We start from the raw sequence: 22,653 nt of genomic DNA, 5'->3' as shown, positions 1-22,653 counted from the left end.
GGCCTCTTGTCCAGGTCCGGCCCACTCCCTAGCACAGCCCGCGCCCCTCGCCCCAAAGTCAGGCTGGTGCCCCCATCCCAAGACTCGGCCGGCCGGGGTCACAGCCCGGCCGCAGTCTGCCCAGGCCCCCCGCCCCCGCCCGGCCGGCTCCTCTCCCTCCCCCTCACCCCCCCACCCCGAGGGAGGAGGAGACTCCGCGGCCCTCCCTCGGCCCTCCCGGCGGCGGCCGCAGCAAGCCCCGTGCCCGCCCCGCCCAGCCGCGGCGGCTCGGACGTCCGGAGCCCGTGGGTCCCCGGCCGAGGTGAGCGGGGACAGCAGTGCAGGGGGCGGAAAGCCACCGCGTCCCGGGAACTCCCGCCAGGCCGCGAACCTTCCGCGGGAGGGAAGGGGTTAAGTTGGAGGCGTGCTGGAGGAGAGGGGAGCAGCGGGGGCTCCCGAGTCCGCAGCAACCCCCAAACTCAGCAGAACTTTCTAGTCCCCTCCCTGGGCTCCCCCACCTCCCGGGGCTCCCAGCCTCTGGTGTGGAGGGGCTGCCGGGGTTGGGGGGAGGGCAAGACCGCCTTCGGAATGCAGCGGGCCGGGGCCGGACGGGAGGGGGCGGCGGGCGGGGGCGGAATTTGGAACGCTCCCAGGGGACCCACGTGGTCACCACGGCGAGTGCGGGATGGACGGGCGGCGCGGGCCAATCGGAGCACGGCATCCCCGCCCCAGGCCCGCGGCGGTCGCCAATGGGGGCCAGGCAGTGGGGTGGGCGGGACCGCGCCGCGCAGGGCTGGGAGCCCCCGCACGCCGCTAGGGGGAGCAGGGTGGCTGGCCGGAGCGTGCGGCTGGGGAGGGGGCGAGGAAGTGAGGACTAAGAGGCGGCTCGTGGCAGTGGGAGGGCAGAAAGCGAATTTCTGGAAGGAGTAGGGGCATATGGAGCGACGGCTCAGTGCGAGGACAAGGGAGTGGGCCTCCGTTGCCCCACCGTTCTGATGGTGCCAACCGGTGCTGTCTGTCCAGCCCGTTCCCCACCTGGGGCTTCAGTTTTCCTGTCTTAAGTGGCGGCTGTACAAGGTTGTGTGGGGCTGGCATAGTTCAGGTTAGTACAAGGTCTGCCCGCTTGTTCGACGGAGCTTTTAGGACTCTTGTTAATGCCTCTCCCCATCGTATAGTTAAGGAAACAGACGCAGAGAGTGCAGGGACTTGTAGATATCACACAGCATATCAGCGGCAGAGCAGGGAGTAGTGGAGTGTCTGCTGTGCCGGAGTGAACGGTTCAAGGAGTTGCTGAGAGCCCCAGAGCTGGGGGTCGGCCCCCATGAAGGGCGCCCCCCCTCCCATACCAGCTATGCTTGGCCACTTGGTCTGATGCCTGAGGACCCCATCGTGAAGGTGGTCCCAGGGGCATCTTGCCCCTCAGGTAGTCATGACTCAGGAGGGGAGGCATCCAGTCCCAGCACTGCAGCCCCTCACCCCCCGGCTTTGCTGCTGGTCCTCTATGTGCATGTGGACAAGTCGCGGCTCCTCTGGGCCTCCGTTGGCCCATCTGAAAAGAAAGGAGTTCCAGTCAGTGGTCCAGAGTATCTTTGTGGCTGCCGGATCTGAGATGGGGGTACCTGGGAACAGGCCAGGGGGTGCCTTCCCTGGGACTCAGGTCCAGCCTGCAGGCCCAGCTCGCCTCCCTCCTGCCCTCTCAGGCCTCTCCTGGAGGTCCAGTGGCTGGAGCCCGGGCAGCTGGTTGCAGGGACAGGTGCCCGTAGTTTGTGGCTGACCAGCCTCGGACCCTGCACTTATCCAATCAGGCTGTCCTCTGTGGTTTCCTGCCGGGCTCTGCTCCTGCCCACAGCCAGGCCTGTGGCCATGGGCCAGCCCCGGAGCCCTACCTGAAAGGTTCTGGGAGGACAAAGGGGGTTTCTGAGCTGGAGGGAAGAGTTGGGCCACTAGGCATGCCCCCAGTCCCCTCAGCTGGCCCCCATCCAGACCTCAGCATTGCTCACTCCTCTTGCTGGTTGTTGAGAGTCATCTAAACACATTAAGGACTAAACACAAAGTTGTCCCCATGTGGGCCAGTTAGGCTTCCTCAGGTAAGAGGCCTGACCCCTGACCTGGCCATGGATGACCTCTGACTGTTCATCTTCCATCCATCAGCCCGGGAAGCATTTATGCAGCATCTGCTGTATGCTGGGCCTTGTGCTGACAGCCAATAAAACCAAGATGCCCTTGTGGACTTCGCAATGTGGCCATTGCTGAAGAGCAGGGAGGTGCCAGTGCTTTGGGAGCAGTAACATACTCTGTGTACGAGATCAGGGAAGGCTTCCCAGAGGAGGAGAAACCGAAGGTGGGTCTTGAAGGATGTGTAGGAGTTTGCTGATGGAGAAGGAAAGAGGGAGAGACATTTCCAGACAAGTCCACAAGCAACAGGAACCACTGGTCACTTTCCGTGGACAGGGCTGATGAGGGCGTAGCCTGAGGCAAGTATCGGGTCCAGACATCCTTGTTTCTGTCCTAGAGCGGGCCAGCAGCTGCCTGGAGCAGTGAGGATGGCTGTGGGGCTGGGGTGCAGGAGTTCTGAGTCCCACTCAGCCCTGCTGCCCAGCTAGGGGGGCGCCAGGTCACAGTTCAGCCTTCTGCTCTCCACTCCACCAGCCAACTTTAAGCAAATCCTGTAGGCACAGTCTGTCCTAGACGCTCTGGGTGGCACAAGTGTCCTGTAGATCTGGCTGTGCTCCCTGAGTAGTGGGTGGGGCTGGAGAGATCAAGGCATTTCCTGGAGGTGGTGGAACTGAGCTAGAAGGATGCGTGGGGAGTTCTGAGGGGGGGGGGGGCGCATTCTGACTGGGGGGAACAGCCTGAGCAGAAACCCTGAGGGTTAGAGCAAGAAGAGACCCATCTGGCTGGTGGGAGGCAGGAGAGGGGAGGGTGGGGTGAAGAAGGCTCCCTGGGGCCTGTGGTGGCTGCTCCCTCCCTGACTGCTCCTTGGGGGGCAGTGATGCCCTGGGGGAATTAGGAGCTTACCACGCACATATGCACACCCCATGGGAAGAAGGCACTGAGCCTGGTGGGGAGGGGCGGCAGGGCAGGGCACCTGGAGTCTGTCTCTGTAACTGTGAGCTGAGCCTGTGTGGCATGGGACTCTTGGTGAGTGTGTATGTTAGCAAGGCTGTGTTATGTGAGGGGTGGGGGTGAGGGGAGGCGTTGCTAGGCAGGGTCTGGCTGCCCTTGAATCTGCATGGGTCTGCAGGGTTCCTGGTGTGCTGGGGGAGGGAGGGGGGGCTTCTCCAGAAAACCAACCTTGGGAGCCCACCCCCACCCCTTCCCCTAGCTGTGCACATACACCTTCCAAGAGACCTTGGCCTGCAGGAGGGCAGTTCAGAGCCCATCTGTCCCCCTTGCTCCCCTTCTTCCTCAGCCCCCAGGAGGGGCCAGGCCAGACTGCTGGGGAGGGGAACAGGAGCTGAGTCTGGAGCCCACCCCTGCCTTTAGCGTGTGCGCCTGGAAGCCATTAGGAGCCTGGGTGGCGCCTGCCCTGCCCCTACGCGACAGGCTTGGGATTCCTGGAAGGAGCGGGCCACCCCTTCCCTGCCAAGCCCATGCCAGGCTTGGCAGCTCCTATAGGCAGAGAGGATGTGACGGTGGCCCCATCCCCGCCACCGTCTCAGTTTAGGGCTGCAGGAAGGGCCCAGCAGACAGGGCCCAGGCCCAGGCCCCACTGCTAGCACAGCTCAGGGCTGCCGGGCTGGCACTCGGATTTCCTGTCTCCGTCCCCTCCCCCGCAGGCTCTCACATTGTTTTTCTTTTCCAAGAGCTTCTCCACGTGGAGCTGGGCCAGGAAAATAGGGAGAGGAGGAGTGTGTGTCCCTATGCGTGTTTGTGTGTGTGTATGAGTGTGTGCATCTGCTTGTCTTAGGACTGTGTATCTTTGCATGTCTCCATGTGTGTCCATCTGTATGTTGGCCTGTGTATGTCTTCAGGTGTGTCTGTTACTGTGTACCTACAGGTGAGCATCTCTCTGCATCCGTCTAGTTGTGCGTGCATATGGGTCTGTTTCTGAGTACATGTGTCAGCCCGTGTCTTTTGTGTCTGTGTTTATGTGTGTGGGATTGCGTGTGAGTCTCAGATGTGCCTGGGTTTGCACAGATGTCTGTGAACATGTGGGATCAAGGCCAGCCACCTCATTGCATAGGTGGAGAAACTGAGTCACAGAGAAGACCCTCGGCTTGCCAGTGGTGTGTGGGGCCCTGAGAGCTGTATGGCAGTGTCTGGGTGCATAACTGTCTGTGCAGGTGTCGCTGGGGTTGTGACATACTTGTTTGTGTGTATGAAACTATGGATGGTGACAGAACATCACTAAATACTCCCATGTCCCAAACTTGGACGATTCAATGCGGATTCCCAGCCCCAGCCCCCTGAACATGACTCTGGGGGGTGGGGCCCAGGAACTGCATTTTAAGCAAGTGTCCTGGTGAATCTGAAGGACCCCTTGATCAAGAAGCACTGGTCTCCCTCACCCTCTATCCACGTTCTACTGGTGGAGAAACTGAGGCCCAGAAAGGGGCAGTGGCTTACATGAGGTTATGACAGAGCCGGGCCTAGTGCTGATGCCTGGTGAAGGCAGGCAGACAATAAACAGATAGCAGATGGACTAGAGAATACAGTAGGATCGCTGAGCAGCACCGAGGAACCGGGACGTAGTGCTCGTGAATTTCAACTGACACTGTCCCCATGGCGGGGTAAAACCTGCGATGCCCGGTTATACAGGGGAGGGCAGGAGCAGGCAGAGCAGTGGAGGTGACCAGGGTGGGCGTTCCCTGGAGAGACAAGGACAGGAGAGGGGGCTGGGGCACCGCAGGCAAGATTAGGACCGTGGAATGTGAGCTGGGCCAGGGGAGAAGGGACCGAGTGGGCGGTGCTGACAGCAGGTGGTGGGATTGGTGGTTAGCTCCTTTGGGGATTGAAGGATTTTCGGAGTTGGGCGTCCCAGAGGGAGTGAGCTTGCAATTGACACTAGAGAGGGGTCAGAGCTATTGGTAATGACAAAAGGTGTGCCCACTGGCATGATCAGGTTTGCATTTTTAAAAACTCTCTGGCTGCTGCTGTTAAGAATGGATTTGGGGGCCGGCCCAGTGGCGCAGCGGTTAAGTGCACATGCTCTGCTTCAGCGGCCCAAGGGTTTGCAGGTTCGGATCCTGGGCACGCACCGACGCACCACTTGTCAAGCCATGCTGTGTTGGCGTCCCATATAAAGTAGAGGAAGATGGGCACGGATGTTAGCCCAGGGCCAATCTTCCTCCGCAAAAAGAGGAGGATTGGCAACAGATGTTATCTCAGGGCTGATCTTCCTCACACACACACATGCAAAAAAAGAATGGATTTGAAGGGGCCTCCCCGTGGCTGAGTGGTTCAAGTTCTGCGCGCTCCGCTTCAGCATCGCAGGTTCACTGGTTCAGATCCTGGGTGTGGACCTACGTCACTCACCAGCCATGCTGTGGCGGTGCCCCACATACAAAAAAATAGAAGAAGATTGGCATAGCTGTTAGCTCAGGGCTGATCTTCCTCAAGCAAAAAAAGAGGAAGACTGGCAACAGAAGTGAGCGCAGGGCGAATCTTCCTCAGCAAAAAAAAAAAAAAATTGGATTTGAAGAAGGCAAAAGTGGTTGGGGGAGGGGGTGGGCGGCGGTGACTGCAGTCGCCCAGATGGTGGCCTTGACAGGTTAGTGGCTGAGTAGGAAGAAGGTGGATAGCTCTATGTGATGTGTGGCAGACTGACAGGACTTGGAGGTGGCAGGTTGGGGGCTCAGAGAGCAGATTCCAGAATGTTCCCCATAGCACAAGGGAGTGAGGAAGTGCTCTTTTCCCAGAGGGGCCATCCAGGAGGAGGAGCTGGTTGTAGGGGGAATGGAGACGGTGAATTCGTTTTGACCAGAGTCTGAGTTGTCTGCATGACATCCTAGTGGGGGTGTGGGAGGTTCTGGAGGGCAGCCTGGCTGGAGAGAGATTCAGGGATATTGAGGAAATTGCCAAGGCAGCGGGAGAGGAGAAGGGGGCCCAGGACCAGATGACACCAGCACTCAGGGGATGAGCCCAGGTTGCCTACCAGGATGGGGAGCAGCTGGAGAACATCCTGGAAGAGAGTGATGCAGGAAAGCAGGAGGGACGGATGGCGCCCAGAGCTAGAGAGGGCACATGGGAGAGGACTGAGACGTGCCCAGTGGGTAGAGCCGTGGGGCTGGAAGCCAGCCTGGCATGGCCTGATGAGAGAGGGTGAGGGAGGTGGGCAGGGTGGAGACAGCAAGTTTGGACCACTCCGGATGGGCCTTGAAAGGGAGGAGAGAGGTGAGGCGAGGGGAAATTGCTGGGAGAGCTTCAGCAGGGGTGAGGCCCCCTGGAGAGGGCATCATTGGCAGGGATGGGAGAAGCTGGAGGAGGGGGACCTTTGACCCAAGGAGGGAGAGCCCCTCTGTCCTCTTAGGGGCAGAGAGGAGGGGGCCGTGAGGCTTGGGGCAGGACAGGGAGGGAGTGCCCTTTTCACTGCAGACTCGGACATCAGATCACCTGCGGAGAGTGAGGGGGTCAGAGGCTGAAAGAGGGTGAGGAGGGGACACAGGGTTGGCCAGGCAGTGTTGGGACCAGCCGGTGTTGAGGCCTCTGCCGTGGTGCTGAGTCCCACCAGCAGTGCACTGGCCCCTCAGAACAGGGAGGATGGCAGTCGGGGTGGGGCCTTAGGGGCCCGGGTGAAGATCGTGGAGCAGGCTCAGATGAATGGGGAAGGAATCTCCCGAGGGGCTCTGATGGTGGTCAGCACGAGGCCACATGCAGGGATAGTGCGGCAGCTTAGGGACAGAGAGGGACATGTGTCTCATTCATTTTAAAGGGGATGTCGCCCATGAATAGCAGAGCCCGGTGGTGGGCATGGCACGGCGCCCCCACCATCTAATAGACACTGGTTTATGTCCATCATACCTCCAGGGCATGCCTGTATTCACCAGACCCTCACCAGTGTTCACATGGACTCCTGGATACCGTATCTGGATCCCCTCCCGGGTTAACCTTGCTGAGCCTCCCTTTCCTCCTCGGTAAACGTCGATAATGTCCCTGGGGTCTGTTGAGAGGAATAAATGATAGTTCACATAAGGCATGGTACCTGACCTGTAGTTGGCCCTCCACAAGTGTCATTGTCATGTGCTAAGACTAAAACAGTGGCCAGGAGCCAGCCCTTGCCTTCAGCAAACTCACAGCCTGGGGTGAGGCTGTGGAGCAGATGGATACTGACGGATGGTACAGCGAGGTTAGTGTAGTGATGGAGACCCGGGCGGGGGCTGAGCCCCTGGCCTGAGGTGGTCCAGGAGCACTTGCAGGAGGAGGAGGTGATGTCTCAGATGAGCTTTCAGGATGAGAAGAGTTAGCGCAGTGCCAGAAGAGGCAGGGAGGGGACTCGTGGCAGCAGGGCCAGCCTGGAAGCATCTGCATTCGGGGTGGAGATGGGGGAGTAGTACAGCCATTCAGCGCGTGAGGTGGGACCTGAAGGTGGAGGATGGCAAATCAAGGTGTCAGATCAGCTGCCCCTGCTGCAGGATGAAGGGACTGGGGGGTGGGGGGGTCTGGAGGCCAGTGCGGACGCGGTTGCAGGCCCTTTCTCACCATTCCAGCCTCAGTGGGACTCTCCTGGAGCAGACCATTTTCTCTCCTCCTGCCGTTGCCCATGCTGTTCCCTCTGCCGGTTCCGCCCTTCCCATGTCTGATCTTATGATATGGACAGATGGTGGCCACAGCCTAATAATGGTTGTGTTCTTCCATAGGTCTGCGGAGGCGTCCCCCCCCGGTGGCCATCATGCGCTGTGGCGTCACATCCGCCACGCGCCCGCCGAGCCGCTCCTGAGCGCGGCCGCGAGTTCGAGCTCAGGGCCCGTGAGCCCGTCGGCGCGGCCGCACCATGAGCCACGGGCCTAGCCCCCGGCTGGCCGAGTCCCCGCAGCTGTCCAAGGGCAGCCTCCTGACCATCCTGGGCAGCCCGTCGCCCGAGCGCATGGGCCCGGCGGACTCGCTGCCGCCCACGCCGTCCAGCGGCACGCCCTCGCCCGGGCCCCCGCCCGCGCTGCCCCTGCCACCGGCGCCCGCGCTGCTGGCCGACGGGGACTGGGAGAGCCGCGAGGAGCTGCGGCTGCGGGAGCTGGAGGAGGCGCGGGCGCGGGCAGCGCAGATGGAGAAGACCATGCGCTGGTGGTCGGACTGCACGGCCAACTGGCGCGAGAAGTGGAGCAAGGTGCGCGCCGAGCGCAACCGCGCGCGCGAGGAGGTGCGCCAGCTGCGCCAGCGCCTCGACGCGCTCACCAAGGAGCTGGCAGGCGCGCGGCGCGAGCGCCAGGAGGCGCAGGGCGAGTGCGAGGCGCGGGGCCGCGAGCTGGCGCGGCTGCGGGGCGCCCGGGGCTCCGCCGACAGGACGCCCGACGGTCCGGAGACGGAGCCCGAGCGGGAGCACGAGCCGGTGCGCGACGTCGGGGCGGAGAGGCCCCAGGGCAGCCAGGTGCGCGCGGGGCGAGGCCTCAGCGCTCCGGTCTAGAAGTGGGCGGGGCTGATTGTTTACCTGGGCAGGAGTGAGGGTCCCAGGGCTCAGAGAGGGATAGTAAGGGCCTGGTCCCCTGGGAGGTTGGGGTCCGCTGGGTCGGACAGGGTCCCAGGTCACCTCCCTCCCGGAGACCCCCAGGGCGGAGAGTCCCGGGTTCCGGTGGCCCCTCCACTCCCCTTTGAGCGGGAGTGGGATCTAAGAACTTGCCTGGAAGGCATCCGTTAGTAGCAGAGCTGAAGCCATTTTTGCGTTCAACTTGAGTTTGACGGGAGGGGTAAACATTTATCACTCTCATCAATCAAAGTTGTGGGGTAGGGGGTTGTCAGGGCACCAGGAGCACAGAGGAGGACGCTGTTCCATGCTTTGGGGAGGGGGCTTCACAGAAGCTTTCCTGGAAGAGTTCCCGTTTAAGCTGAGACTAGGAGGATGCAGAGGAATTAACTATGGAAAGTGCAGGAAGGCGTTACAGGTGTGGAAACGGCTGTGCAAAAGCCCGGGGGCAGAGAGCGCTTGGTGAGTTCGCAAAATGGCAATAAGAACAGCTCCCGTCGTTCAGTGGGCGCCTACACGGGGTGCTAAGCTCTGTGTGTGCGTTTAGTTAATTCTCACAGCAACCCCAGGAGATATTTGCTTTGTGGAAGAGGACACTGAGGCATGAAGAGGTTAAGTACCAGTGTCTCCCAGCTGGTGATGAGTTGCTGGGTAGTTGAACGCAGGTGAACTCAAGGCCCTGGTAATAATCAGTATGGCTGGAGCATTAACGGTGGGTATGGAGGGCAGCCTCCCCGGACCAGCAGGCCTGCACCAGAAGGCCATCCAGGGGCTCAGCTTGCCCCCAGCTCATCCCCAGATAGACCAGCTCCTCCAGCTGCGGCTATTGGCTGCCCCCTCCCTTCCCCTGCCCAGCCCTCTCCACTGCTGTAGGCTGGAGTGGGCCCTGCTGCCTCCTGGTGGCTGAAGCCCCCTCTTCCCCAGGCCTCCGCGGTGTTTGGAGGTGACATTTATTGCTCTTCTTTGGTGCAGATGGTGACAGCCCCTGTCAGCCAGCCTCACGGTGCTATTCCTGTCCTGCCTTGTTCTGGTTGTCAGTCACAGTCGGGGAGGTGGCAGGTATAGCAATGGCAGCCGGCGGCTGCATTCTGAGTTTGCTCTCCAGCCCAGCCACTCCTGTGCTCTGTGACCCAGAAGAAGTCGCTTCCCTCCTGTTTCCCCATTTGTGGAACGGCTTTGGACCAGGTGGCATCCGAGGCCCCCACGCAGACAGTCTGAGCTACAGGAGGAGTAGAATCTCACTCCTCAGGGGGTCCTCGGGGCCATTATCCCAGTGCAGATAGGGAAACCAAGGGCCGCTCAGGGAAGGGGCTGGCCTGGACTCGTCTGGGAAGGCTGTGGGGGAAGCCTGGCTGGAGTGGAGGTCGTGGGCATCTCGGGTTTGTGGTCAGAGGCAGGCCTTGGGGGTGGGCAGCAGCAGGCTGGAGGTGGGGGGGCCTTGGCATTGGGTTCATAATCCCTCTACTTCCTGTCTGGGAGCTGGTTCTGCTCACAGAGGCTGCCTTCCTGTGCATCTTGACCATGTCACTCATCTCCCGGTGCCTTAGTGTTTGCATCTAAAAAATGGGATAATAGAACCAGCATTCCTTTTGAGGGCGTCTAGGTCTTATCCATTGTAGGACTCTGCTTCTATGTTCATTCACACCGGTGACAGGGATCTCACCACTTCTCCTGGGAAATCTTCCAGGATACAGGGAACCTTGGTGGCTGATTCTGTGTGCAGTTCCAGGAGGTGAAGGGGGAATCCCAGAGGAGGGGGTGTCCCTCACTCTCCAGGGATGGAGAGGCAGGCTACAGAAGAGGACACTGGGGACCAGAAGGGCTGTGTGACTTGCCCAAGGTTACCCACCAAGCTGATCCCAGATCCAGGGCCTGGGAGAGGCCATGAGGAAGGCCAGGAGGGTGAGGGCTCAGGAGCCACTGGTCCAGCCTCCGCCTTGGTCCCCACAGGAGCTGGAGCTGGTGGAGAGCCTGCTGAAGAGCAGACCAGAGGAGCCCGAGGGCTGCTGGGAGGCGCGCAGCGTGGGGGCCGGGGGCCCACGGGGCAGCTCGGGCCGCCAGGAGCGCAGCCGGCTGCCCTGGGAGGACACGGCCGCCATCGAGGAGGATGCCTCCAAGTTGACCGCCCTACGCCTGCGGCTGGATGAGTCCCAGAAGGTGCTGCTCAAGGAGCGAGAGTGAGTCCCGGGAGGCGGGTAGGGGCTGCGGACTGGCCAGGCCACGCCCAGGCACCCTCAGAGTCCCAGAATGAAAATCAGTGTCACAGAACGTGAGGCTCACTGAAGGGGAATGGTACGGTCCGGGCTCGAGTCTTGGGACGTTCGAGCAGCCGTGTTCTGCCCGAGGACCCGATGCACAGTTTTTTTTATTAATTCAAATAATACATAGTGGGCATCTGCTCTGGGTCAGGCACTGTGCCTGGCAGTGAGGACACAGCCATAAATAAGACCAAACAACCCCGCCTTCCCGGAGCTTACATTCTAGTGGGGAGACAGTGCCGTGGGCAGAGGTTAAAGCAGGGAAGGAGGGACGGGAGGTTGCAGGGTGGCAGGTGGGAGTTTGGTTTTGGACATGTTAATTTTCAGATGACAGGGAAGCAGTTGGATACATGAAAGAGTCTGGGGTTCATGAGACACCTCTGGGCCGGAGGGGAAAATGCAAGAGTCATCAGCAAATAGATGAGATTGAAAGCCATCAGCCGGGGAGAGTAGGTGGGGAGAGGTCAGAGGACAGAGCCTGGAGCTGACCAAGTATAGAGCAGAGGAAGAGGGAGGCAGCAAGGGAGACCCGAGCTGGTGGCGGGTGGGGAAACCGGGAGAAGGAGGAGGGAGTGTCAGCTGGTCAGGTAAGAAGAGGACTGAGCACTGACCAGTGGATTTAGAATGTGGAGGTCACCAGTGACCTTGCAGGGGCACAAGCCTGATTATAATGAATATCTCATAATGCCCCCTTTTCTGTCCAGATGCTAAATGCATAGATAGTATAATCTATCTACACATAATTTTTCTTTTAAATCAACATCGTGGCTTTGTGAAGATGAAGGCAGAGATCAGGGTGATGCTTCTGTAAGCCCAGGAACACCAAAGATGGCCAGCAGACCTCCAGAAGCTGGGGGAGAGCGTGGGACAGACTCCTCCTCACAGCCCCAGAGGGAACCAACCCTTTCGACACCTTGATCTTGGACTTCTAGCCTCCAGAACTATGAGACAATACGTTTCTGCTTAAGCAAAACGAATGGACAAAAATCAACGTATTGTACTAACTGAAATATAAAGTGGAAAGGAAAGGAATTGATGATAAAGTCTATGCATCGTGACGTGGAGATGCTCGGGCACAGCTGCCCCGGAAGAAATCACGAAGTAGTCGGATTCTGGGGCCTTTATTCGGAACGAGAGTGCTGAGAACCCTGGGAGCAGGTGCTTACGTGGCACGTCCTCCGAGTCGGGCACAGTGCTGAAGCTTTCTGTGTCTTTGCTCATCTAAGTCACTCCCAGGACAGCTACAAAAGCGGCAGGTGCGGTGAGCAGGGCTGGCAACTCACACACACGAGTGGTGTCGCTGTGGTGACGCGATTTCCTGGGAGACGAAGAGCCTTTGGTGAAGTTCTGAACGAAGCCGAGTGCGGTCTTGCCTCAGTTGATACAGTGATTCCGTTCGTGGAAAACTCGATGTTCGTACAAAAGATACTTCTGTGTGTGTGTCAGTCAGTGTGAGGTCTAGGCGCAGATCTAGAAAAGGATCTCCTGTTCACCCCCAGGGATGTCCAGTGGGACACACACGTGTACACGGGATGGAGGATGATTCCTGGGTGGACAGGATGTCCTGGGTATGCAGGGCGTCAGGTCCCCCTGGTCCCCGCCCACTAAATGACCCCGTCGTCGTGATAACCAAAAATGCCCCCGCGGGTTTCTCACATGCCTCCTAGAGGGTGCCAACGTCTCCTCGGAGAACCCCACGTTAGAGACATGAACGTTAGACTCGCAGAAAGGGAGACCAGGGGCCGGCCCGGTGGCGTAGTAGTTAAGTTCACACGCTCCGCTTCAGGGGCCCGCGGTTCGCAGGTTCAGATACTGGATCCCGGGTGTGGACCTACACACCGCTCATCAAGCCGTGCTGTGGCAGCAACCCACATACAAAATAGAGGAAGATGGGCACAGATGTTAGCTCAGGGCCAATCTTCGTCAGCAAAAAAAAAAAAAAAGAAGAAGAAAAAAGAGCAGCACGGCGTGGCGTTGTGAAGCACAGCCTGCTGGGGTGTAATGATCAGCGCAGCTGGTGGTTGAGCGCCTACTGTGTGCTGGGGCCAGGCACCGTGCTCATTACCCATGGCGCCTCATTCGTGTTCAGGGAGAGTGCAGAGTGGTGATCCTGGGAGGTCCGCCCAGTGGATCTTATCCCTCTTGTCACTGGACAGTGTTTTCCAGCTTTTCTAACTGTAAAACTGTGTTCAGAGCAAGCCTTACAGGAGCCACAGTTCATAAAACAGGAACAGGGTCGTATTTGGTAGATGAGCGTGGGGCCCAGAGAGAGGGAGGCACTTACCCAGGGACGGCCAGTGCCCTGGAGGCCTGGTCATCTCCCCACACCGTGAGCTGGGCACCTGCAGTTGTGCGGGGGGTACAGCTCCAGGAGAAGCGCAAAACCAGGGAGCCTGCCACGGTGTAAGTTGCCAGGGCCTTGAATGCCGAAGCAAGGACTTCAGATGGGGCCCCCACAGGTGCAGACTGCACAGGAGGACTCTGAGCAGAGGGCCCCGGTGGGCTCACCCCCATGTCTGCCTCTCCCCTTCCCTCCCCAGGGATAAACTGGCGCTGAGCAGGAACATTGAGAAGCTGGAGGGGGAGCTCAGCCAGTGGAAGATCAAGTACGAGGAGCTCAGCAAGACCAAGCAGGAGATGCTCAAGCAAGTGAGTCTTGGAGACCAGGGGGGCTTCCTGGAGGAAGCAGCATTGTGCTGTTGAATTTCAGCAGTGGGAATGGGAGAAAGAAGGGAGTTCATTCACTGTCAAGCGCTGGCCACGTGCCACGCAGTGTTCCGATGCTGGGGCAGGTAATGCCCCTGCCTTCAGGAGCTCACCTTGTGGGGGCCACGGGTGGGGGAGACCACCAGCAACCAGGCAGATAAATCCATAAGCTACGAAGGAGTCAAAATGAGATGAGAGAGACGGGGTGATGGGCCAGGGAAGGCCTGAGAAGGTGACATTTGAGGCAAGACCCAAAGGGATTCGAAGAAGCCATCCTTGAGAGGATATGGGAGCGGAGTTCTTGGCGGGAGGCACGGCAAATGCAAAGGTCCTGAGGCCAGAACAGGCTGAGGCTGTACAGGAAACAGGCCAGTGGGACTGGAGGGTAGTAAGTGAGAGATGAGGTCGCAAGGAGAGCTGAATCTCACGGGGCCTCGTGGGCCAAGACAAAGGGGCGGGGTCTGGATGTAGCATTCAGCGGGTGGTGGCGTGTGCCAGATCTCACCGAAGCCTCGTGGCTGTCAAGGAGCCCGCGTCCTGACGTCCAGTCTTACAAATGACGCTGAGGCTGCAGGGCAGGCAGGGGTCCGGCTGGGCGGCCATTGCTGCCTCCAGTGCAAGCCCCATGGCCACTAGGGGGCGCGGCCACCCAGAGAAAGCCGGCTGGATGGGTGCATTTCCAGAACATGGGAGGATCACAGACCTCAGCCTGAAACTCTGCCCTGTCAGGGACGAAGACGGGTCTTACAGTAGAATCTGTTAGAGAATCTCCTATGATATAGCTTTCTGGACCCCACCCTCACCCTCCTGAATCAACATCTTTGGGCGTCAGGTCCAGGAATCTGTCTTTTTAGTCTTTTCAAATTATGAAGTGTAATCATTTGCAGAAAAGTGAGTAAAGCACAAACATACAGTTTGGCAGATACTTATCAAGATTCCCCATTGTATGTGCTGCTTTCCCTCAACATCACGTATTTAAGGTCATCCCCATAGTTGCAGCAAGTGGAAGTTTGTAGGTCTCCCTGCTGTACCGAGAATCTGCACTGTGTTGAAAGCACCCTCGGGGCTTCTGATGTGGCCAACCTGGCACCCACAGGCAGACCCTTGTTCACATCCACTGGATGTGTCCAGCCATGATACATTGAGGGCTACCCTGTGTTAAGGCCATACAAGGATACAAAGGTGGACAGACAGACAAGCTCTCTGTTCTCCTGAGCTCACATTTGTCTAGTGGGGAGTGGGATGGAGAGCAGAGGAGGCACCTCCTCTAGGCAAGGAGGATAGGAGAGGCCTTCCTATGGAGAGGGCGTTTAGGCCAAGACCAAAGAATGGGAAAAGTCAATCCTGCAAAATACCTCGGAAGGAGTGTAGCAGGCAGAGGGAACCACATGTGCAAAGGCCCTGCGATGGGCAGGAATTTGGTGTCTTTGAGGACTAGAAAGGAGGTTGCTGTGCACAGTGAACTAAGGGGAGAGGGGCAGGAGTTGAGATAGAGGAGAGATGGACGGGTCTGATCGTGCAGGGCTCTGTGAGACCATAGGGAGGGATTGGTCTTTATCCTAAGGAACCCAGAAATGGGGATGTGAGTGAATTTATCTTTTTTAAAATCTCATTCTGGGCTACTATTGTGGAAAAGGAGTTGACAGGGAGGTCAAGAGCGGACATCGGGAGGCTAGATGGTAGTGAGGCAGGAGGTGAGAGATGTTGGACGCAGCAGAAGTGCTCAGATTCAGGGCCTGTTCTGGACACCCAGGGGCCCATCGGGTACCGCCCCAGGCTCCTTGCTGAACGCTCCTGCACCATCGGGTGGTCCTCCCATAACCAGGCTGGGCTGTGTCCTGCAGCTCAGCATCCTGAAGGAGGCCCACCAGGACGAGCTGGGCCGCATGTCCGAGGACCTGGAGGACGAGCTGGGTGCGCGGTCCAGCATGGACAGAAAGATGGCAGAGCTGAGGGGCGAGGTGAGGGGCCTGGGAGGGCCTGGGGCTTGAGGGTCTGGGGGCCCTGCCTCCGTCTGCCAGTCACTCGAAGAGGGCAGGAGGCAGGCCTGTGCTCTGGGGGACAGGCACAGCCCGAGGGTGCCCGAATCTGCAGGGGGCGGACCTCCCCCCCAGAGAGCAGCCGGCCCTGGCACCCTGCGCTCGGGGAGGTGAGCCCGGGGTAGTTCTAGCCGCTGGAGGGGGGCGCGTCCGGCTCAGGCCCTTCCGTGCCGCTGCCCCGGGAGCCCTCACCTCGCCTGCCCTGTTGCAGATGGAGCGGCTGCAGGCCGAGAACGCGGCCGAGTGGGGCCGCCGCGAGCGGCTGGAGACGGAGAAGCTGGGCCTGGAGCGCGAGAACAAGAAGCTGCGTGCGCAGGTCGGCGACCTGGAGGAGGCGCTGGCCCGGCGGCGGCGGCAGACCGCCAGCGCGCTGGACTGCGACCTGCGGGCCAGCCAGGCCGCCCTCTTCGAGAAGAACAAGGTGGGGCAGCGGGGGGCGCGGCCAGGGCCGGGGCGGCCCCACCTCCCTCCAGCCAGACAGAGCAGCACTGCGTGTCCACTCCAGCCCGCAGGGGGCCAGGGACCCCTGAAGTAACAACGGAGGACAGAGGTGGCGATCGCCCTGGAAGCTGCTCCTGGGCACCCACTGTGGGCCAGGCCTGGTGATTATGATAGAGGCTGCATTTATTGAGCACCCGCTGTGGGCCAGGCCTGGTGATTATGATAGAGGCTGCATTTATTGAGCACCCGCTGTGGGCCAGGCCTGGTGATTATGATAGAGGCTGCATTTATTGAGCACCCGCTGTGGGCCAGGCCTGGTGATTATGATAGAGGCTGCATTTATTGAGCACCCGCTGTGGGCCAGGCCTGGTGATTATGATAGAGGCTGCATTTATTGAGCACCCGCTGTGGGCCAGGCCTGGTGATTATGATAGAGGCTGCATTTATTGAGCACCCGCTGTGGGCCAGGCCTGGTGATTATGATAGAGGCTGCATTTATTGAGCACCCGCTGTGGGCCAGGCCTGGTGATTATGATAGAGGCTGCATTTATTGAGCACCCGCTGTGGGCCAGGCCTGGTGATTATGATAGAGGCTGCATTTATTGAGCACCCACTGTGGGCCAGGCCTAGTGATTGTTATAGTGGCTGCATTTATTGAGCGCCTACTGTGGGCCGGGCCCTGTGTCAGTGCTTTTTGTCCGTTATATCAGTTAATCCTCTCAACAGCCATTTTATTTATCCTACAGATGTTTATTGAGCACCGACTGTGTGTAGGCCTCATTCTAGGTGCTGGGGACACAGCAGTGAGCAGACAGGACAGACACGGCCTCCCCTCCTGCAGCCAATGGCTTAGGGACGCAGACGTTGCTCTCTCTGTCAGGCGCACACACTGGTCACACAGCTTCGTGGCTGCCGGCGGGAAGAGGGAGCACCAGGGACCTGGTTTAGGCCCAGGGTCCTGGAAAGGCTTCCCTGAGGCAGTGATATTTGAGCCAAAAAGTCTCAAGGAAAAGGAGACGTTAACTGGTAGCGAACTGACTTGGGGAGAGGAGTTGGAAATAATGTGAATAAATGTCCCAAGGTGACAGGGACATGAAGCTTTGGAGGAACAGGGAAGCCAGTGTGGCTGGAGGGGAGTGGGCAAGAGGGACATGGCAGGAGGTGGGGCAGGGGCTGTGGGCCACCTTTGCGAGTAAGAGGTGGGTGTGAGCAGGCTACAGTTCAGAGTGCTCACTGGCTGCCGTGTGGAAGGCACATGGGAAGGCAGGCCAGTGGGGAGGCTATCGCTGTTTCCTGGGGCAGCAAGATATGATGGAGCCCTGGACCAGGCTGAGGCTGGTGGAGATGGAACAAAGAGGGGGGATTCGAGAGACCTTTAGACAGTGCCTAGCCTCATTTTACAGATGTGAAGACTGAGGCTCAGAGAAATCACAGAGCTCAGGAATGGGCATCTCCTTTCCAAGCTGCTCATCCTCACCCCAGCCACTCCAGCCTCTGATCTCTTTTCCTCCGACACTGACTCCCCAGCTGAGCTCATCCACAGACCCAGGGCTTTAAATACCATTTATAGACCAAAGGCTCCAGAGCCCCTTCCTCCCCAGAAAATCTGACTCAGCTCTACTGGCCTGCTGGACATCTCCACCGTGTTTCCAGCAGGCGCCTCAAAGTTATACATCCAAAATGGAGCCACTCATCCACCCACCTGGTCCTCTCTGCTCATTGCCCCCCAAGCCTCTCACCTCACTAGATGCCACATCTGGCCTCCAGCCGTCCAGCCAGACCTCTGGTGCTCGTGTTTAGAGAGCAGGTGGAGAGATTGTGGGGAGAAGGGCCACCCGCATCCCAGGACCGCCAGACCCCTGGGACTCCCTGGCGCAGTGCCCTCTGACACCCAGCCCTCCCCCGTCTCTGCTGCCCGGCAGGAGCTGGCGGACCTGAAGCATGTGCATGGCAAGCTGAAGAAGCAGTGCCAGGAGAAGGTGGCGGAGCTGGCACACGCCACCCGGCGTGTGGAGCAGCACGAGGCGGAGGTGAAGAAGCTACGGCTGCGGGTGGAGGAGCTCAAGAAGGAGTTGGCCCAGGCTGAGGACGAGGTGAGCGCCTGCTGGGGCCTTCAGACCTCAGCTGGGGCAGGGCGGGGCTGCAGCGCCCTCCTGTGTGGTGCCCTGCTGGCTCCCCAGTGCCTAGCAGGAGCCTGACTCTCAGGAGGTGCCCAGGGTAGAGTGGGTGGGTGGGCGATGGGTGGATGGTGGTAGATAAGTGTGTGGGTAGGAGGGTGGGAAGAAAAATGGACAGACGAGGTGGATGAGTGGTTGAGTAGATTAATGGGTGGATGAGTGGGTGGAGGCATAGGTAGTTAAATGGAAGGAGAGAAAGATAACTCTGTGCAGTGATGAACACATGAGTGAGAGGATAGGTGGACAGACGGATGGGAGAGGGAGGAAGGATGTAGGGATGAGATGTAATAGCAGATGTCTGGTGGGTGATTGGATGGGTAGATCAGTGGATGGGTGGGTGGATGGATGGATGGATGGACAGAGGTGGATGAGTGGATAGGTGGAAGGATGGGTGAGTGGTGGATGGATGGATGGAGAGAGGTGGATGAGTGGATAGGTGGAAGGGTGGGTGGGTGGGTGGATGGATGGATGGAGAGAGGTGGATGAGTGGATAGGTGGAAGGGTGGGTGGGTGGGTGGGTGGATGGATGGATGGAGAGAGGTGGATGAGTGGATAGGTGGAAGGATGGGTGGGTGGGTGGGTGGGTGGATGGATGGATGGATGGATGGAGAGAGGTGGATGAGTGGATAGGTGGAAGGGTGGGTGGGTGGGTGGATGGATGGATGGATGGATGGATGGATGGAGAGAGGTGGATGAGTGGATAGGTGGAAGGATGGGTGGGTGGGTGGGTGGGTGGGTGGATGGATGGATGGATGGATGGGTAGGTGATTGGATGGATGAGTATATGGCTGTATGGAAAGGTGGATGACTGAGGGGACAGTGGAAGGATGGATAGATAACTGACTAGACCAGTGGGTAGAAGAATGAATGGACAGAGGGGAACAAGGACAGGAGGCTAGATGGGAAGGTAGGTGTATCTGGAAGAGTGGAAGGACACGTGGATAGAATGAGGGGAATGGGTAGCTGAATAGATTAATGAATGCTGAATGGGTAGGTGGTGTTTCCATGGGCGCATGGATATTTCTGTGGCTGAATGGTCAGATGGACAGACTGATAGGGATAGATGGGTGGGTGGGTTGATGGACGGATCAGTAGCTTGGGGCATTGGAGGATGTGTAGATTGGGAAGCAAGGGGCAATGGGAATGGAGAGGAGCAAAAAGGATGCTTCCCTGGAGGAGGTGGGCCTTGATCTAGGCCTCACGGGAGAGATAGGGATTGCTCTCGGGGAAGGATGTTCCCGCAGAGGAATGGCAGGAGGGGCTGGTCCTAGGCGGATGGCAGGCGAGGCCGGCCCAGCCCGGCCCAGCCCAGCCCAGCCCAAGGTCATTCGCATGCTCTTGGCCCTGCTCACCCCCAGCTGGACGAGGCCCAAAACCAGGCACGCAAGCTGCAGCGGTCGCTGGACGAGCAGACGGAGCAGAGCGAGAACCTGCAGGTGCAGCTGGAGCATCTGCAGTCCAGGTGGGCCCCCGCGTGCAGCCCCCGGTGGGGGAGAGGATTCCCGGCCAGGGCACAGAAACAGGGCGGAGAGACTTCTCGCAGAGGGAAGCCACCGGGTCAGGGTTGGAGCCCCAAACTCAGGCTAGAGGGGGAGACAGAGAAGGAAGCATCCGGGCTCCCTGGGGCCAGAATCCTGTCCCCTCCAGGCAGGAAGAGCCAGGGCCAGGAAGCCAGGGACGGGGAGCGCAGGAAGCCGGCCCAGCTGGGAGCCCTGCAATTGTCTCCTCCGGCAGGTGGGCGGGTGGCGAGAGGGAAGGAAGGTCAGGCTCAAGGCAGGGCAGTGGGTAGGGCCAGTGGGTCTGGGAGTCGTTAACAAGAAAAGCGAGCAGCACCCCGGTCCCGGGCTGGGGCAGTCCCAGGCCAGCTGGGATCTGAGGGACTGGAGGGCAGGGAGCCATGATGGCAGGCCAGACCCCCTCAGCTGCAGACAGGAGTCGTCAGCCACAGTGAGGCCTGGGGGGTCTCTGGGGAACCCACCCCGCACACTCTGCGTCCTCTCCTGCCCCCCCCATCCCAACGTCCTGTGAATCACACCCTCTCCCTGGCTCCCCTTAGAGCTGTGAAATGTCAGAGAACATCAAGTCCAAGCCCCTGCCCCTTCACAGCCCCCCACCCCAGGGGCGTCATAACCAGAGCCCTGACCGGCTCTTCCCGTGCCAGGCCCTGGGCTGGGCCCTCCTTGCATCCTCTTATGTCACGGAATAGAGGGAGCCCGGCTTTGCAGCCAGGCCGCCTGGGTGGCGGGAATCCTGGCTCTGCCCTTAGTGGCTGTGTGGTCATGGGCCACTTCCCCTCCCTGGGTGAGTTTCCTCATCTGTACAATGGGATGGTAGCAGTTCTCCCCTCTTGGTCGCGGTGAGAATTAAATGAGCTGATCTCTGTTTATAAAAGAAGCTGGCACATAATAAATGCTGAGTAACCGTCAGCTTCTGCTGCTATTACCACCACCCCTGGCTGGGAGCTAATATTTGGGTCAGATATTGTGCTGTAAGAATCATGCTCCTGTGAGACGTGGGAAGGGAAAGAGATTTTTTCTAGGGATCTGGCAGATGAGGAAAGTAAGGTACAAGAGGGTAAGCCTTCCACAGCCACACAGCTGGTGGGCAGTCAGGCCGGATCGCCCCCTGGCCATCTGCGCCCTTATTTACTGAGCATGGACTCTCTGCTGAGTTTCCGTGGCTAAGAGTACAGGCTGTGGAGCCAGACCTGACAGCTGTGTGACATGGCCAGCCGAGCCTCAGTTTCCCCATCTGCCTGGGATGTTGTCTATAAAGCGTTGTGCAGGGTCCCGGGCATGAGTCCAAGTCAGCCTCGGTGTCTGGCCAGCTCTGCCCACTCCGCCCTCCCAGCGCACACCCCTCCAAAGGCCGCCCAGCCTCGGGGCTTTCCCGCAGTCTTGGCCACGTTCTTCGGGAGCCATAAACTCCCGCAATGGGCAGGCAGGCCCGGCCTCTCAAGGGCCTCCATCAGGGCCAGCGGGCGGGGCTCCAGGTCTGCTGCGTCTTTTTATTTCCCAACTTTTTGTGCTTTAATGTTCCGGGGACAGCTCACTAAATCACAGCGCAGTAATGGAGGCCCCCGCCTGGGCCCCTCCCTGCCGTGTTAATAATTCATGCCTTCCAGTAAGGTGCAGCCAGGGCCGCCCGGCTGGGGGATGGGCATTTCCTCCCCCAGCCCTTCTTAGAGGCAAGTTCACCTCTAAATTTCAGCTTTAGGAATTTTAATGTAGGGCAGGGCGGAGCCCTGTCTCACTGACAGTGGGGGTGAAAGGGACTCGGAACCCCCGCCCTCAAACCCTCTCCCTGTGGTCTTTGGAGCCTAGCTTGGGTTCGAATCCCAGCAGCTGGACCTTGAGCCAGCGGCTTCACCTCTCAGCCCCGGCCCACTCCAGAGCCAGCGGCTTCAGGTCAGAGCCCAGCCCCACTCCGCGCTGTCTGTGGGACTTCAGGCAATTACTCAACTGCTTTGTGCCTCAGTTTCCTTGTCTGTAAAATGGGGGTGACAGCACCTCCCTCATTTCAGAGGCTTCTGGGGGGATGATGTGAGATGAGGTAATGCGTGTCAGAGGTCCGGTCTGGAGCCTGGCAGCGGGGAGGTGTCGGGGAAGGTGTAGCTGCTGTCAGCACCTCCTGTCCCCGCCACAGGCTCCGCCGGCAGCAGCAGAACGCCCCCCTCTTCGGGAAGATCCGCAGTGCCCGCTTTGGCGCCGAGGAGGCTGGGGACGGAGCCAGCGACCTGGACGAGGACGAGGACCTGCAGATCCAGGTGGCCTAGAGCTCCTAGGGCTGTGCCCGGCTGACCGGCCACTCGAACTGACGCAGCTGCCTGGGCTCGCTCTGGGAGCAGACGCCGCCCCGGGCCACGGCCCACTGCCTTCTCTCCCACGGTGCGCATCCGTGGTCCCACCTACCAACGCCCCGTGGAAGGGAAGCCACGGCCTGTGTTTTATATGTATATTGTATGTATATGCCCGGGGTCCTTGGCCCCCGGTGTCATAAACACGGGACCACTCCAAGGCCCCGTCTAGGTGCCCCACCCATCCGAGACCTTCATGCAGGGGAAGGGGGGTGTCAAGGGAGGGCTGGTGGGGCCCCGACCCAGGCTGCTTCTCTGGGCCTTGGGGGTCGGGCAGGAGCTGTTCATAGTACAATGTGATAAACCCAGTCTTTTGTAATAAAAGGAGTTCAGGTTCTCTGGGCGGAGGCCTGAGAGTGGCAGATGTGGGCAGGGGGGTGGGGGACAGACAGCATCAGCCTGCACCTGGCACAGAACCTGAGCTCGGGAATGTCAAGTGACAATAAATGAATGAATGTGAGGAAGAATGAATGAATGAACATCTGAGCTGCTGAATGGTCTGGAATCCAGCTCCTGTGAGGGGAGGGAGGAGACACGTGCATGTCTAATCTGGAGCAGAAGAGACTTCAGCTCTGGCTCC

General features: G+C 59.3%; 1 protein-coding gene across 3 annotated transcripts; it reads left to right on the top strand.

Annotated features, from left to right (window-relative positions):
* The first annotated feature begins 240 nt into the window (after positions 1-240).
* Positions 241-22,415, top strand: CCDC102A (coiled-coil domain containing 102A). Of its 3 annotated transcripts, none has more exons than XM_058527893.1 (9): positions 241-301; positions 7,779-8,503; positions 10,547-10,773; positions 13,395-13,503; positions 15,405-15,521; positions 15,811-16,020; positions 17,963-18,133; positions 19,576-19,679; positions 21,863-22,415. In XM_058527893.1, the coding sequence occupies exons 2-9, from the start codon at positions 7,913-7,915 to the stop codon at positions 21,990-21,992; spliced, it is 1,659 nt and encodes a 552-aa protein (XP_058383876.1). In that variant the 5' UTR covers positions 241-301; positions 7,779-7,912; the 3' UTR covers positions 21,993-22,415. The 3 variants fall into 3 exon arrangements, with proteins under 3 accessions (XP_058383876.1, XP_058383878.1, XP_058383877.1); XM_058527894.1 differs by lacking the exon at positions 241-301 and adding an exon at positions 6,808-7,055; XM_058527895.1 differs by lacking the exon at positions 15,405-15,521.
* Positions 22,416-22,653: the final 238 nt, after the last annotated feature.

This window comes from Diceros bicornis, chromosome 32, assembly GCF_020826845.1.
Source record: "Diceros bicornis minor isolate mBicDic1 chromosome 32, mDicBic1.mat.cur, whole genome shotgun sequence".
In the NCBI taxonomy this organism is placed as follows: Eukaryota; Metazoa; Chordata; class Mammalia; order Perissodactyla; family Rhinocerotidae; genus Diceros; species Diceros bicornis.
Note: the sequence above shows the minus strand (reverse complement) of the source record. Positions and strands in the feature narration are given on the sequence as shown.

Bases quoted from the DNA above. Each gene is read 5' to 3' on its own strand.
- CCDC102A (XM_058527893.1), top strand. From the start codon at position 7,913: ATGAGCCACGGGCCTAGCCCCCGGCTGGCCGAGTCCCCGCAGCTGTCC. The intron at 10,774-13,394 runs GTGAGTCCCGGG...TTCCCTCCCCAG, and splicing joins GTGCTGCTCAAGGAGCGAGA to GGATAAACTGGCGCTGAGCA. The intron at 16,021-17,962 runs GTGGGGCAGCGG...GCTGCCCGGCAG, and splicing joins CCCTCTTCGAGAAGAACAAG to GAGCTGGCGGACCTGAAGCA.